Source organism: Lepisosteus oculatus, chromosome 12, assembly GCF_040954835.1.
Source record: "Lepisosteus oculatus isolate fLepOcu1 chromosome 12, fLepOcu1.hap2, whole genome shotgun sequence".
Taxonomy (NCBI): Eukaryota; Metazoa; Chordata; class Actinopteri; order Semionotiformes; family Lepisosteidae; genus Lepisosteus; species Lepisosteus oculatus.
In genome coordinates, this window is record NC_090707.1 from 32,579,188 (window position 1) to 32,592,636 (window position 13,449).

General features: G+C 38.9%; 1 protein-coding gene and 1 long non-coding RNA gene across 4 annotated transcripts in view; one reads left to right on the top strand and one right to left on the bottom strand.

The window, feature by feature from the left end:
* The window catches only part of LOC138241978 (uncharacterized), a 53,724-nt gene that overhangs the window by 28,809 nt on the left and 11,466 nt on the right, over positions 1-13,449 (top strand). The gene's annotated exons all lie outside the window — the stretch shown is intronic.
* The window catches only part of nhej1 (nonhomologous end-joining factor 1), a 118,176-nt gene that overhangs the window by 5,777 nt on the left and 98,950 nt on the right, over positions 1-13,449 (bottom strand). For both annotated transcript variants that reach the window (XR_001479813.2, XM_015359479.2), the window contains exons 6-7: positions 4,237-4,381; positions 3,427-3,533 (exon numbers count right to left, since the gene is read on the bottom strand). Coding sequence is in view for 1 of the 2 variants with exons in the window: in XM_015359479.2 (XP_015214965.2) it covers positions 3,427-3,533; positions 4,237-4,381 (252 nt within the window). In the remaining variant the exon portion in view is untranslated. The remainder of the gene's footprint in view (positions 1-3,426; positions 3,534-4,236; positions 4,382-13,449) is intronic.

Here is a 13,449-nt window from a genome sequence, read left to right on the forward strand (position 1 = left end):
ACCAAATGTTGCAGTTGGCAACCACTTTTTGAGTAAACACCTCACATAGAGATGAGCTTCAGATATTTTCTTTTCAATTTTTAGAACTATCACTGAATAAGTGTACAATACAATTGCTGGTGTTCTGTATTTCCTATACATGATTCAATTACTCAGAGACCGCTTCAGAGAACACGTCAGGGCTGTGAAGATTAAAGATCTCTCCAAGCCCATTGTTTCCCATTTTACCTCTGACGGCCATGACCACTCTAATCTCTCCATCTGTGTTCTCAAAGATGGTTTTCCGAACTCATACATCAGAAAGACTACAGAAACCAAAATGATCCTGAAGATAGGGTTACACTTTCCCCCTTCTCTTAACGACAGACTACTTTTCTTCTAAATTTTCTTCATTCCTTTCTCGAAAAGAGTAGGGGTGTTACCCCGGCGTCCTGGTCAAACTTCCCATTGGCCCTTACCAATCATGGCCTTCTAATAATCCTCCTCTATGAACTGGCTACATTACTCTGCTCTCCTCCCCACTGATAGCTGATGTGTGGTGAGCGTTCTGGCACACTATGGCTGCTGTCGCATCATCCAGGTGGGGCTGCACACTGGTGGTGGTGGAGGGGAGTCCCCATTACCTGTAAAGCGCTTTGAGTGGAGTGTCCAGAAAAGCACTATATAAGTGTAAGCAATTATTAATTATTATAATTATTCATTGGAGGTTTCATTTCACACCTCTCTACACCTATTCTGACTTCACACCTCTTGATTCGCCTCTCTTTCTTTCCCCTGCTTCCACCCCTCACTCCTCCTCCCTCCCAGCCTTTGTTCTCCCACTACATTACCTTTGCCTACTGCCTTGTCTCTCTCACACCTGAATAAGGCTCCCAGTAAAATGGGAAACAATGGGTTTGGAGAGATTTTTAATCTTCAAAATTAAAATTAAAAATTAAACCCACCTGAACTACTATAATCTATACTGCTCCATACTGTATGTCAACAATTACTGGTCACTTCTGCTTAACACAAACGTATACACTGGGCATTAACACAACAAAAACGTGTGTATGCATGGCAGTCAAAATAATAAATGCATACAAAAAGAGCTTCCTGCTTGTTTGACAAGTTTGTGGCTAATTGAAAGTCAAATGTAGCTCAGCTCTTTCTTAAGAGTACTCAATGTAAGGACCTGAACCATCTGACTGAAACAGCCCTGAGTAAAGAAGTGTTTATACACTTCTCTTTAAAAACGTTTATGTAAGTCATTTATTGAAAGTGTTTTCACATACTGTCTCACTTGTTGGTTTGGCCACACTGGTACTGTCAGCTGTAATAGGTTGGGAAAATTAGTGGGAAAAAAAGGCCGAAAAATAATTTGGGCAAATCACATCAACTCAAATATCCTCGACACTGGGTTGTAAAGAAGGCCAAGAGTGTCATGAGGTGTGTGTCACCCCCTCCGTTGGGAATTAACACCCCTCCCGTCTGGGAAACGTGTCTGTCTTAAAAGGTGTAAATTGGTCAAACTCAGGAAATCTTTCATCTCCTCTGCAATATCACTCTCAAACAATGTAAAGTAACTTTCTTATCTCCTGCATCACCATTTTACCCTCTTCTCTGTTGGTAATGTTTGTCTTGCTTGTTTTTATTGGTGTACTGGACTGCAAAATAAATTCCCCCCCCAGAGGATAATAAAGCTTGAATTGTATGCATTATAATTTAATTCCTTTTCAGTTTCCAGTTGTGACTATGTGTCTTTGTCCCTTAGGATCTTACAGTATAAATGCAAATCAAATCTCCTCTCAACCTCCTGTGATCTAAACTCCCTGATTTAGGTCCCTTATACCGTTGTTCCCAATCCTATAGTTGATTTTACTTTGTTCTCTGCCTGTTGAACAAAAAGATTCTAAAAGTCATCTCCTTCTATGAAAACTAGTTATATATACAGTATATTTCATCTGAATATCTCCCAAGCTTTACAGTACACTCTCATGTCTTCCTGAAAGACGTTTGGCAAAATATTTCTCATTTCTAATTAATTCATAAAGTACAGTGCATTTAAATATAAATTAGTGTACTTTAATAGCATACTTCAACACATTTTATGAAAAGTATTCATTTTATTTCTGAAATCTTTCGTAATAATATATTTGTTAATCCATCCTTTCATTTTTCTAAAGCGCTTATCCAATAGAGGTAGCGTAAGACAGGAAACACCCTGGGCGTCCCGCCAGTCCATACAAACAAAAACACACTCACACCAGAGCCAATTTCCCAAGAAGCCAATTAACTTCCCAGTATGTCTTCGGACTGTGGGAGGAAACCTGAGTAGAAACCCACACAAACACAGGGACAAACATATAAACTCCATGCAGATAGCACCCCAGGAACTGAACTCAGGGCCCCAGAGCTTCAAGGCAGAAAGGCTAACCACTGAGCCAGCTGGAATCCCTGGATATACAGTATAGTTTCCGGCCAGAGACATTTTCACCAGGTCTTCCAAAAGAATATCATGACTATATAAAATGCCAGAGATACAAGTAAGTCGAGTTCCAAGAACGACTTGTAGTAAGCTGAGATTGTTTCGTCCTTTTTTTCCCAGAGTGCTATCAGCTAACCAATCAAACTTATTTATGAAAATAAAAAAAGCAAAACAAATTCCCAAAGCTACTGTACGCTCAGTTTTAAGATTATGTCAAGATCTGTCAGTTTGTCTCACCCATTTATAATTCAAGGAATTGTGTAAACTAAGTAATGTCAAAACAGGACACAATAGCGTTACTGTTGTTTACGTTTTGCTGTCCCCTCAACAGTAGAAATGACATACTGAAAACAGGTGGATGTTTAGATGCATACAAACAATCTGGAGAATGAAGTGTCTTAATTGTGGGTGATTTGTGTCTAAGATAAGCCGGCTAAACTGGTACTTTTGCTGCTGATTCCTTCATTTACAGTATACGTGGGCCTTACTGATTGAAAGATATTTAGATATTTCTGCTTCTTATATTACCAGAACAGACATTTATTAGAATCTATTTGTTTAATCTTTCACTTTGATTGAGTCTGCCCTTTAACACAGGACACTTTCCACACTGTGATAGTTTCTGGAAACTTATCAAAGATAATTCATGAGTGAGATTCCAGTAAAATACATTCTAAAACTAAAATATATTTTAAAAGACCTGGTGAAAATGTCTCTGGCAGGAAATGTTATGTCCAGGGAATCCTGCTGCCACACCTGAAGAAGGCTCCACGGCCGAAACGTTGTGTTGTCTTTCTTCTCTTCAGCATGGAATAAACCTATTACTTGTTCCTTATTAAATATATTGCTGCGTATTGTAGATTTTTGGATAATGGGTCATTTCCCTCATGTCTCTGCTCACCTTTAACCCGGTTTAGGACAGAAATGGACACGGAAAAACTGAATTAGAAAATATTGACCTGTTCTTGCTGGAATCCATCAGTTACTCCCGAAGAAGCAACTTTCTCTGCTTTGTCTTGGGCGTTTTCTGCAGCAGAACACTTCTCATCGTGATGCAGAGTTTCCCCTGTGAGAGACAGTCCCAAAAGATATAAGCACGTACATTAAAACTGGAGACAGGAATTTTGAATCTTAATAAATGCTAATTTCCCACCTGTTACTTCATGTTAAAAGCAAATAAAAAAAATGAATTCAAGTATGAGTGCTGTGCAACACTTGTTCCTTGTGACTCATCTGGAAGTGACCTGTGGATTTATCAGTTAGTCAGTTACTTGTGTGATGAGAGTACTAGAAACCTTGCAATCAAATTTAGGATCTAAAATAAACTATAATAAGTGGCACATTTAGAGGAGTAACCTCGCTTTACTAAATTAAAATAAAATTGTCTAATCGTTCACACCTGTAGAGAATCAGCCCTGGAAATTCACTTTGCTGCGGAAATTCTGTGGTGTAATAAGACATGCATTAAGCGCTTTGAGAAGCCACCTTTAAAGGCGCTATATAAAATAAAGTTTATTATTATTATTATTATTATTATTTTCTTACATAAAGTATGATTAATGAATTAATTAGCCGAAGTGTATGTTTGGTAATTTTCTTATCTGTTCGAGACCATTATAAAGTATTTTCCCCAAATCAAAGGACTTTTTCAATCCTCTTTCAGAATGGTCCAACTAGAAATCATGACAGCAAGGGGAAAATCACAGATCAACATGCCATAAAACTGATATTCTGCTGCCGGGGTGAAGCAGATTTCTGTCGAAACGCACCCGAGTTTGTGGGACTGTTTTGCGAATGACTGTCAGATCTCTTGCGCTTGTGACCTGCCCCACAGGCAGCTACAGCTGTGCAGAGCTTCTGGATGTCCTGGTTGAACCCATAGCAGTTCTGCATTGCGGAGACTTCCGACAGCCTCTGAGACAGAAGAAAGACAACAGGTTTGATTAATCATAAAAGGGTTCTAAGTCCGATGGCAGAGAGGCACACCGTGTACTCGAGAGAATTATGCATTTAAACTCTGAAACTGTACATCACCACGCCCTTGGTCTACAAGTTACAAAGACAATAAAAATACAGTACATTTGATTTCAAGCCATTTTCAATGTATGTAAAACAAACTACATGCTACATACAAACTAGAAATATGTATTTCACAGGTCTCCCAGGAACAAAGCTTTAGTTTGTGATCTCACCTTCAGTTCTCATGATCTACTCAATCTCTTTCAGCAAAGCAACCAGAAACTCCTTCATCGGACTTGTCCGACGTAGTTGTTGTTTCAACAGTAAACTCACATTTATCTCCATAATGTAGTGCTTTATAGACTTTGGCCTGTTTTCCTCCTGTGCAATGTTCTTTTGTTTAACTTTCTCATTCAGAAAGGAAATCAAACGTCCTTAAGAGAGCGAGAGTTAAGTTCCTAGTCTGACCTTTTGCAAGGCTTTTATAGAATGGCAGTAAAGTCAGCACTTTGCCAATGCGGGTTTATCAAACCAATATGATTATGTGAAATGTTGATGGGTACAATGACCTGTCCAATGTAAAAAATAGAACTACACAAGGTCGAAAGTGGTCTGCCAAAGTCCATAGTAATGCACATCCTAGAATCTAACACTCTTGCATTATCCTACATTATCCTCTTTCTCAGTTCAGTTTCATCAGCATTTAATAATGCTTATCTATTATATGCAACTGTAACAAACGCTTATACGTTTTTATTGTATAACATATTTATTAGTATATTTGCATACACAGTCAGTAAAGGTAAGGCCTTTCAATTGTGTGTGATAGTATACATCTGAATAGGTAGCTTCACATGGCCTGGTTCATGTATCCTTGTTTATTACATAAAGCATTATGCCTCACACACCGCTCTGGAGAAATGTAACCCCTGTAGGACAACACGCTATTATATACCTTTGCTGATCAGATGTGAGACGATATATTCTGAAAATTCAGAGCTGTGAACCAAAGCAAAACCAGGATTTTTATGACAGCTCTTTTTCGATATGTGAAGTGGCACTTCAAGAACATGGAAAGCAAGTAGGTCAGGCGATTGAGCACAGAGCTTTAATTTATCAATATAAATGAAATGATTCATATCTGTTTTGAAAGAATGTCCTCTGCATCTTGTCTACTGTGTGAGGAAGTTCCATAGCAGAAATTACTAGAAAAGGTTTTTAAACATTTTTCATATATAAAAACATAGAAATCTGATTATTCGTATAGTCACATTTACCACTTATTTTCAAAGGGCAGGCCTTTGCTGTCGTATAAATACACAAGCATGATTTTGTAGGAATTGTGAAGTAAATCAAGCACACTCCTTTCATGTGTATAATTATTCATTTATTGTGGTTTCAAAGCCCAACTACATGGGGACTAGATGATAGATCTGCCACTGGAAACTTGTGTCTAAAAAAACGTCACATCCTGAGAAATGTATTCTGGGAATAAACATGTGAAGCAAAAAGAACTGTTACAAGGTAGGGAGAGCGGTTAAATAAAATAAAATGTACCTGAGTGGAAGTCAAAATGTGAGGCATATGAGTTATTAATATTTTCTGACATAGCTCTGGTGAAAGAGTAATCAATCATAGTTAAACGGGAACAGACAAACAACTAAATAGTAACAATGCAATAACACAACTAAACAACACAAAGCGTTCTACAGTATACACTAGTTACACAATACAGTATATACATATCAATCAATTTCAGAGACCTACGTCCTACAGACCTCGAAACCCTGTATTATAGCCCTGTAACCTAAACACAGTGTGGTTCTAAAGCTAAAAAGTGAAACTCTACATCCTCATAAAAGAATATATCACAGAATTACATTTCCCTTCCTGCAACATGGACTTCAAAAGGTGCTAGCATTTTCTTGTAAAACACTTTACAAAAGAAGAGAATGCTTTTAGCCTGAGGATTCCACAGTACATGAAATCAGAATTTACTTTTCTAAAACACGAAAGTAAGCTCTCTAATTTAATGTTCAGATTACTTAACCAGAACTTTTCATTCTTCCTCTGTTCACCTTTCTCTGTTTTTCCTGAATACTGTCTTTGTCTTTGTTCTATATTTATAGAAGCCTCTTATGATTTAGCATGAAGACATTATGAACTCCCTTCCAATAACTATGAAGCATGAAAAAAATTCTCTCCTTCTACTTACATAGCGAGGACTAGCTGTGTTACAGTCAGTGCATGCAAAAAAAAATGGCAGGATGTCCAAAAAGTAATTCTCTATTCACTTTAAGTAATAACATTAACTGTATACAGTGCTTTTTATCCCAAAGAGACCCAAAGCACTTCACGTTTAGGAGGGAACTTACTGCACCCACTACCGAACTGAAGCAAGCAAACACCTGGATGACACACAGTAACCAGCACCCTCATTATATAGCAGATCAAGTGCAGAACTGAGAAACAACTTCACCAATTGAAAACAGTGGAACTAAGATTAACTCCTCTATTCTAACAGTGCCATGGGACCTTTAATGAACAAGTAGCTAGGACCTTGATTTAATTCTCATCTAAAGGACAACACCTGCGACACAATTGATTTGGCAATTTATATCCCAGAGTCTAGATGCTACTTACAATAGGACCTACAGCAGCAACCTTGGTTTAAGCGGTCTTCCATTCCCAATCCTGAATATAGCCAGTCCTATTCAGTGCCTGAGATCTGACAAGAAAAAGCTATATTTAGATGTTTTTTAATGCAAGCTATGAAACATTTAACCACAATGCCTTCCTCTCAGACTGAGTGTGAGCAGCTCGATGTTTAACCTTCACCTCTGCCAGGTATGATTGACTACAATTTATAACTTCTATCACAGAGACCATAAATATACTTTATTGAACAGCAGGGTTTGAAAACTGTCAACTCACACAGATTGATCCAGCCTAAATCTCTGGGTGTCAACATCAAACATAATATGGTGTTTATGAATTCCTAATTCCTTTTGTGTCTTTTTTAATCTGACATTTTAAAATAATCTATTTCATGTGCTGAATGGCACTATAGTACACTGCATTAGGAAACATTACAGATAAAGACTAATGAATAAAAAAAAAATTCGGTCACATCAAGTCCTCTGAGGTAAAGCTTCTGTTGAGTTCCAGGGGTCAAAGGTCGCCGGCTACACAAAAGACGTCACTCATGGGAGTCAAAAAGCCACAGTCCCTGTGGCTTACAACATGCACCCCACTTAGGACACACAGTGGAAGGACAGCCTCCCAGCAGGGAACACAAACAAACATCACCAGGAAAGAACTCAATGTGTAAAACTAAATGGGAAAAAAATCACTGAATGTAAACAATCTGCCCTTTTAGGACATTATTTGGAATCTGTTACTCTGATTTATTTTCTGCTTCTTGTCCGCCACAGAGCAGGCTTGTTTGCACCTTCCACGAGTTTGTTTTCACACTCACACAGAACAGAGGGGGAGATGGGTTTAAGAATACACCTGGATAACATATATTCCGCTTTTTCGGACTAAGTCACCAAATTAGCTCTTTAAATATTTACCTCATGAAAATGTCGCCCAGCATTTTCGGAAGGAATAACTGGAGGCGTAATTATACTGGTCAGATCTGTATTTGTTTATTTAAATAACATACAAATAAATGTGTTTTTGTCGACCATACACAGCAAACAGGGAGCCAATTTTTTTTATAAACTGACCAGCAGAATATACACTGGGTCCCTCCTTTGTCAAAGACATCTTTGGAAAACGTTTTATTCAGCTTAAACCTTCCAATGTATTGTTACCGTTGCCGTTACGGTGTCATATCTCTGAAAGGCCATTTATTCTGTTAACAATTTGTCATTTCTTTCTTAAATGTACCCAAACGAGGAGCCAGTTCTTACCATTTTGCCCTAGCCCATGATGCATTCCAGCACTGGTATTCAGTACTTCCAGGACAAAATAAGGTTCAATATACAGTACAGTGTCTTGTTTTTTAGACCCTTGACAATTTTAACATTTTGTTACTTTCCTAAGTGATGACATTTTGAAGTAGCAATAAATCAGTTTTAAATACAACACACATTCCACACATTTTACTTAAAAAAGAAATTGATAATGTGAAAGAAAAATGAAAAGTCATGATTGCAGTATTCAAACCTTTTATGTGTAAAACACATCAATTTGCAGTAGGTGCACTAGAGTAAATTTCCTTAGCAAGTTACACGCTTATTTTGGCAATACTAGTGGTTCACATGATTTTAGAATAAATACAATCCATTTCTGTAAACTCTGATTTGAGTCCCCCCTTCAGGCAGTGAATTTCCTCTCTCAGTCCAAAGACATGCTGGTAGGTTAACTGGCCTCTGGGAAAACTGTGCTGTGAATGTGTGTGTGAGTATGTCACTATGCTCTGTGGCCCATCCAGGGTGTATCCTGCCTTGTGCTCATTGCTTGTCAGGTTAGCCTCCGGCTCTCAATGACCCTGCATCGGATAAAGCAGTTAGAAAATGGATGGACGGATCTCTTAATCATTTTAAACAAATTACTGTAGCATATAAGGACCGTGACACATAAAGCTAAAGGTAAACTACAGTAGGCATGTATCATTCATGTTAGCGCAATGCACACTGTACAATGGAGTTACCGGTTCGTTTGAGTCCAGTAAGAAGAGAAGTAGACAGAATGTGGCACAACTGAAGTTCACAACCTCAAGTTCTTGGTACAACATATTATAAATGTGACCAGGGGGTACACAGGAAGTGTTAGATTGACCTTCATACTCCAGTTGACTAGGAAAGTGGAACTGACTTTGGTCACTCGGATGCACTGAAGTTACTGAGACGACAAAAAGCAGATTTGATGCACTTTTTTCACCTCACCTCATCCTTACAGAACACAAATGCAGCACACTCCCCTCTTACATTATGAATCTTAGAAAAAAAGACTTATTTCAATGTTAAACTAAGTTTTCCTCAAAGTGCAAAACTGTTGATAGTCAAACTCAGAGCTCTTACTCAACTATTGAGATATTGTATGATTGTTTTTTTATGTCAAACTTGAAAAACTTACAAAGGTAGTTTGTTCCAAAAATGGCATTAAGATTAAGATTGCATTGTGTGAGGCTACTGGATATGCATATTGCAAATAACTCTCATTGCTATGTCAGCTCAACTTTTTGACTTTTCAAGCTCACAATTAGTTTGCAAGTCGATATGGAGGCGTTAGAAATTGTAATATTTATTTCACCTCTGCCTTTGTAGAGACCAGAGATTTAAAGAATAAAGAATAATTTAAAGAGTAAAGAAGATACTGAGCCTATGGATCGGCACGTTCAGTATATTTCGGAGTTTTCATGAAAGACCGTGCTGCGCAGTTTCAATGGCCTCTTCACTAAAGCAACAAATCTGCTCTGTTTTGCACTCTTTCCTACCTCTGTGTATAGCGAGCACAACTATTTCTTTGTTTTCTGCTGTTCTTCTTCTATAGACTTCTCTGCTTTCTTCTAGTTTCACTCTGCTCTTTCTCTCTATTGGTTGCCTTTCTTTTTCTCCACACTCCACGTCACCTGTGTTCCGACTCCCTGCTCCTAAGCGAAAGGCATTTTCTGCAGTTACACTGTTCAAAAACCACCCCTGTGCCTACATCACACTTGATTCCAGCACTAAAAGTCTTAGAATGGGGCCTCTGTCAAGTGTATACTCAGAACATCAAGTGTATACTTTGTTAACCAGAGATTACCAAAGTATATTATACATATAATATTTCATTTATTAATTAACTATGTTTCATTCGTATGCGAGTTTTCTAGAAGGACGGTGCCTTTATTACATTGTAGTGTCCCCATCACTATACTGGGGCATTAGGTCCCACCCAGACTGCAGGGTGAGCGCCCCCTGTTGACCCCTCTAACACCTCTTCCAGCAGCAACCTTAGTTTTTCCCAGGAGGTCTCCCGTCCAGGTACTGACCAGGCTCAGACCTGCTGAGCTTCAGTGGGCTGCCAGTTGTGAGTTGCAGAGTGATATGGCTGGTGACTTACTCTAGGAGAAAATACTACAGAAAAAACACTTGTCATTGTAACTTCATATTTCTGTCTTAACCGTGGAAAGCTTTGTACAGTATATCGTTTGGGGGAAAAAACATAAATCCTCTATTAACCTTTACAGTTTTATGAGCTAAAAGCTAAAGATAATATCCATTACACCCAGAAGGTCTCCCATCCAGGTACTGACTGGCCTCACATCTGCTGAGATTCAGTGTATACTTCTATGTGGAGATGTTCTCCATTCCTCCTTTTGGATAAGAATACAATTAAATAAAACCTCAATCCAAAAGTATAAAAAGTCTATGCATCCATTTTCAAAAATGGTTTAGTCCAACATGGGCTCGTATCGAGCCAAAACCAAATTTGGCGCACACACACAAATGGGGGACATTAGAAATGCTAATTAATCTAGAGAACGTGCGTCTGGACTGTGTGAGAGAACTGGACATAGATCTAGTCCTGAGCTCCAAAGAAGCAGCCCTGAAAACCACTCACATTAAAATGTCCTGAACACATTTAGAGCTCTCAATAGTATCCTTTCCCTATAACATGAGAATATGACATCAAAGCTGAATACATAAAAACGGAAGCAATATAAAAACAGACTGTATGAAAAACAAATGTCCTCTTGTTCTTTTCAGAGCTCCAGTACATGCTGTGTTTTCCTGTAAGTGAAAACAGAATAAAATGGGGAGACGTGGTTGAGATTCGTCACCAAGGAGTATTTGTAATGTAGTGTGCCAAATTGGCCCCTCCAGATTATAATACAACTGTTGGAATCTACAGGTCCCAGAGGCACCTTGAGGTGGTATTAACTAAATCAGCTACAGTTCTGTGTTTCCCCAAAAGGAAACATAAGCTATGATGTATCAGTTTTGGATTTCCAGTGTGAAAAGAACAGAGCACCTTTTGGCACGCTGGATTAACATGGACAACTGCAGTAGTGACTCAAAGCTGATCAGCTTTTGCCACTCCCAGACTGGAGATACAAAACAGGGACAACAATTTTTTCTAAACTGTATCAGATAAATATAAATAGAAACCATCATTTCTCCTGCATCCCTCCATGAATTCCTATACCAGCAGCCCCAAAACGACACCTGTTGTTAACTAGCTGTCTGGTTGTTTTGTTGTGTAGTCATGGGTTTAAAACGACATCTGTTTAAGAAGTTACTTCAAACAGATGATATACCAGAAGGGGCATGTTGTCTTCTTAAAAGAAAAAAAAAGAGATGCAATTATATACACTCAGCTAATAATAAACTCCAAAATGCCTTGAAACAAATGTTTTCTTCCTCAGAAAAAAAAATCCAGCCTCTGTATTAATTTGGCTTTTGACAATGCTTCAGAAGTGGTAAATCTAGCAAAGAAATCCCTTTTACCCTCAAGAAAAGGACCATTTCTTTTTGGTGATCCTAAAAAAATATCCCAAGCAGTGTCTTTCTCAGCTGCGAGGGCTGTTCAGCCTGCAAACCAGGCCCTTTTGGAGAGTCATTGATGTTGTACAGTTATTAATTTGCCCTCTAAAATAAAAGGCCACCGAGGCCAAGGGGAGAGATGGGTGCCTTTTAAAAGATGCCAACCGGGCCCTTTCATTTCTCTCCAGTGGGTTTGACATCACTGGGTCATCACATGGGCACCAGACACCAGAGGGGCACCACGGGAAGCCAAGGGCAGCCCCTGCTAACCGACAAAAAGAAGATGACAAAATAGAAAGTTATTTATTTCCCAATCCTATAGTATTTGCTTGTAAACAAGAGGGCGGGCTGACTAGCAATGTGGTTTCACATGTATTCTCAAATGCCCCACAGGTAATAGGAATGCATCCATCCAGTGGCAACTGCCAGTTAGCTTTAATTGGCGCAATTGTTATTAAACACTCAGTTCCTAGAATTAACAACGCAGTTCACTTCAGTTTAAAAGAAAGACAATTCTGTTTTTTGATGTCAAGCTGAATCTGTTTTACACTGTCTCACTGTTTTAAAACACTGTCCTGAGGGTTTTAAAAAATCCTAGCTTTCACGTGGAGAAATCTTCAACACCACTGTATTCACATATACTACAGGAAATCTTCACGGAAGTCTGGATAGTAAATAGAAAACTGTTCTTTGTTCTTCCCCTTTCTAATGAGGTCTTTCACGTCAGTCAGCGTTTTCGTTTGTCACACATTTTCCTGGCTTAGCAGCACGCGAACTCACATTCACCACAGGATCCACTGTACCCAGATAATACCTCTGTTTCGTCGAGGACAACACAAACTCTCTTGGCCTTTGGGACATTTCTCCGGCATCACCACCTCGGAACCGGAAAAGTTATAAACAAGGTCCAAGTATCAGAAATGTGACGCACAGACGTTTAATATCAAGTTGTGTTTGCCCGCACATTTCTGTGTAGGAAAAAAACAATCACAAGGGGGAAAAAAATCAAGAGCAAAGCGCTGGTCGGAACACTGAAGCAACCTCGCTTGCTAGTCAGTTTGAGGAAAGGCTAAAAGTGGCAATCCTGAGGATGACTGCCTGAAAAGAAAACAAAACGCTTTGAAAGTAATCGGAGCTGCTGAAAAGGAGAGACTGAGCCTCTATCATTATTTGCCACTGGACTATTTCTCCACGTCCATCACCCGGCCACTAAGAAAATATCAGATATAAATGTGTGTAATTAGGGGATGCTGACAGGATTTCGAATGTCCCTGAATAACTCCAGGGTTTGCACAAACACCGCAATGTAAACCTCAGGCCCTCTCCCTCTGTCCGTCTGTCTGCTTAGCTCTTTCCTCAGAAGTTGGGAAACGGAGCTTATTTTTAGAAAGAAAGATGTAACACTGGAGAATATCCCTCTATAGACAGTCCAGGTACAGTTGAGTCAAATAGCAATGTTCCTACACAGTAAAGCAGGTGGGACACTAGTTTTGACAGCAGTCTATCTCTGCAGATGTGGGTATACATCACACACTGGGAATGCTT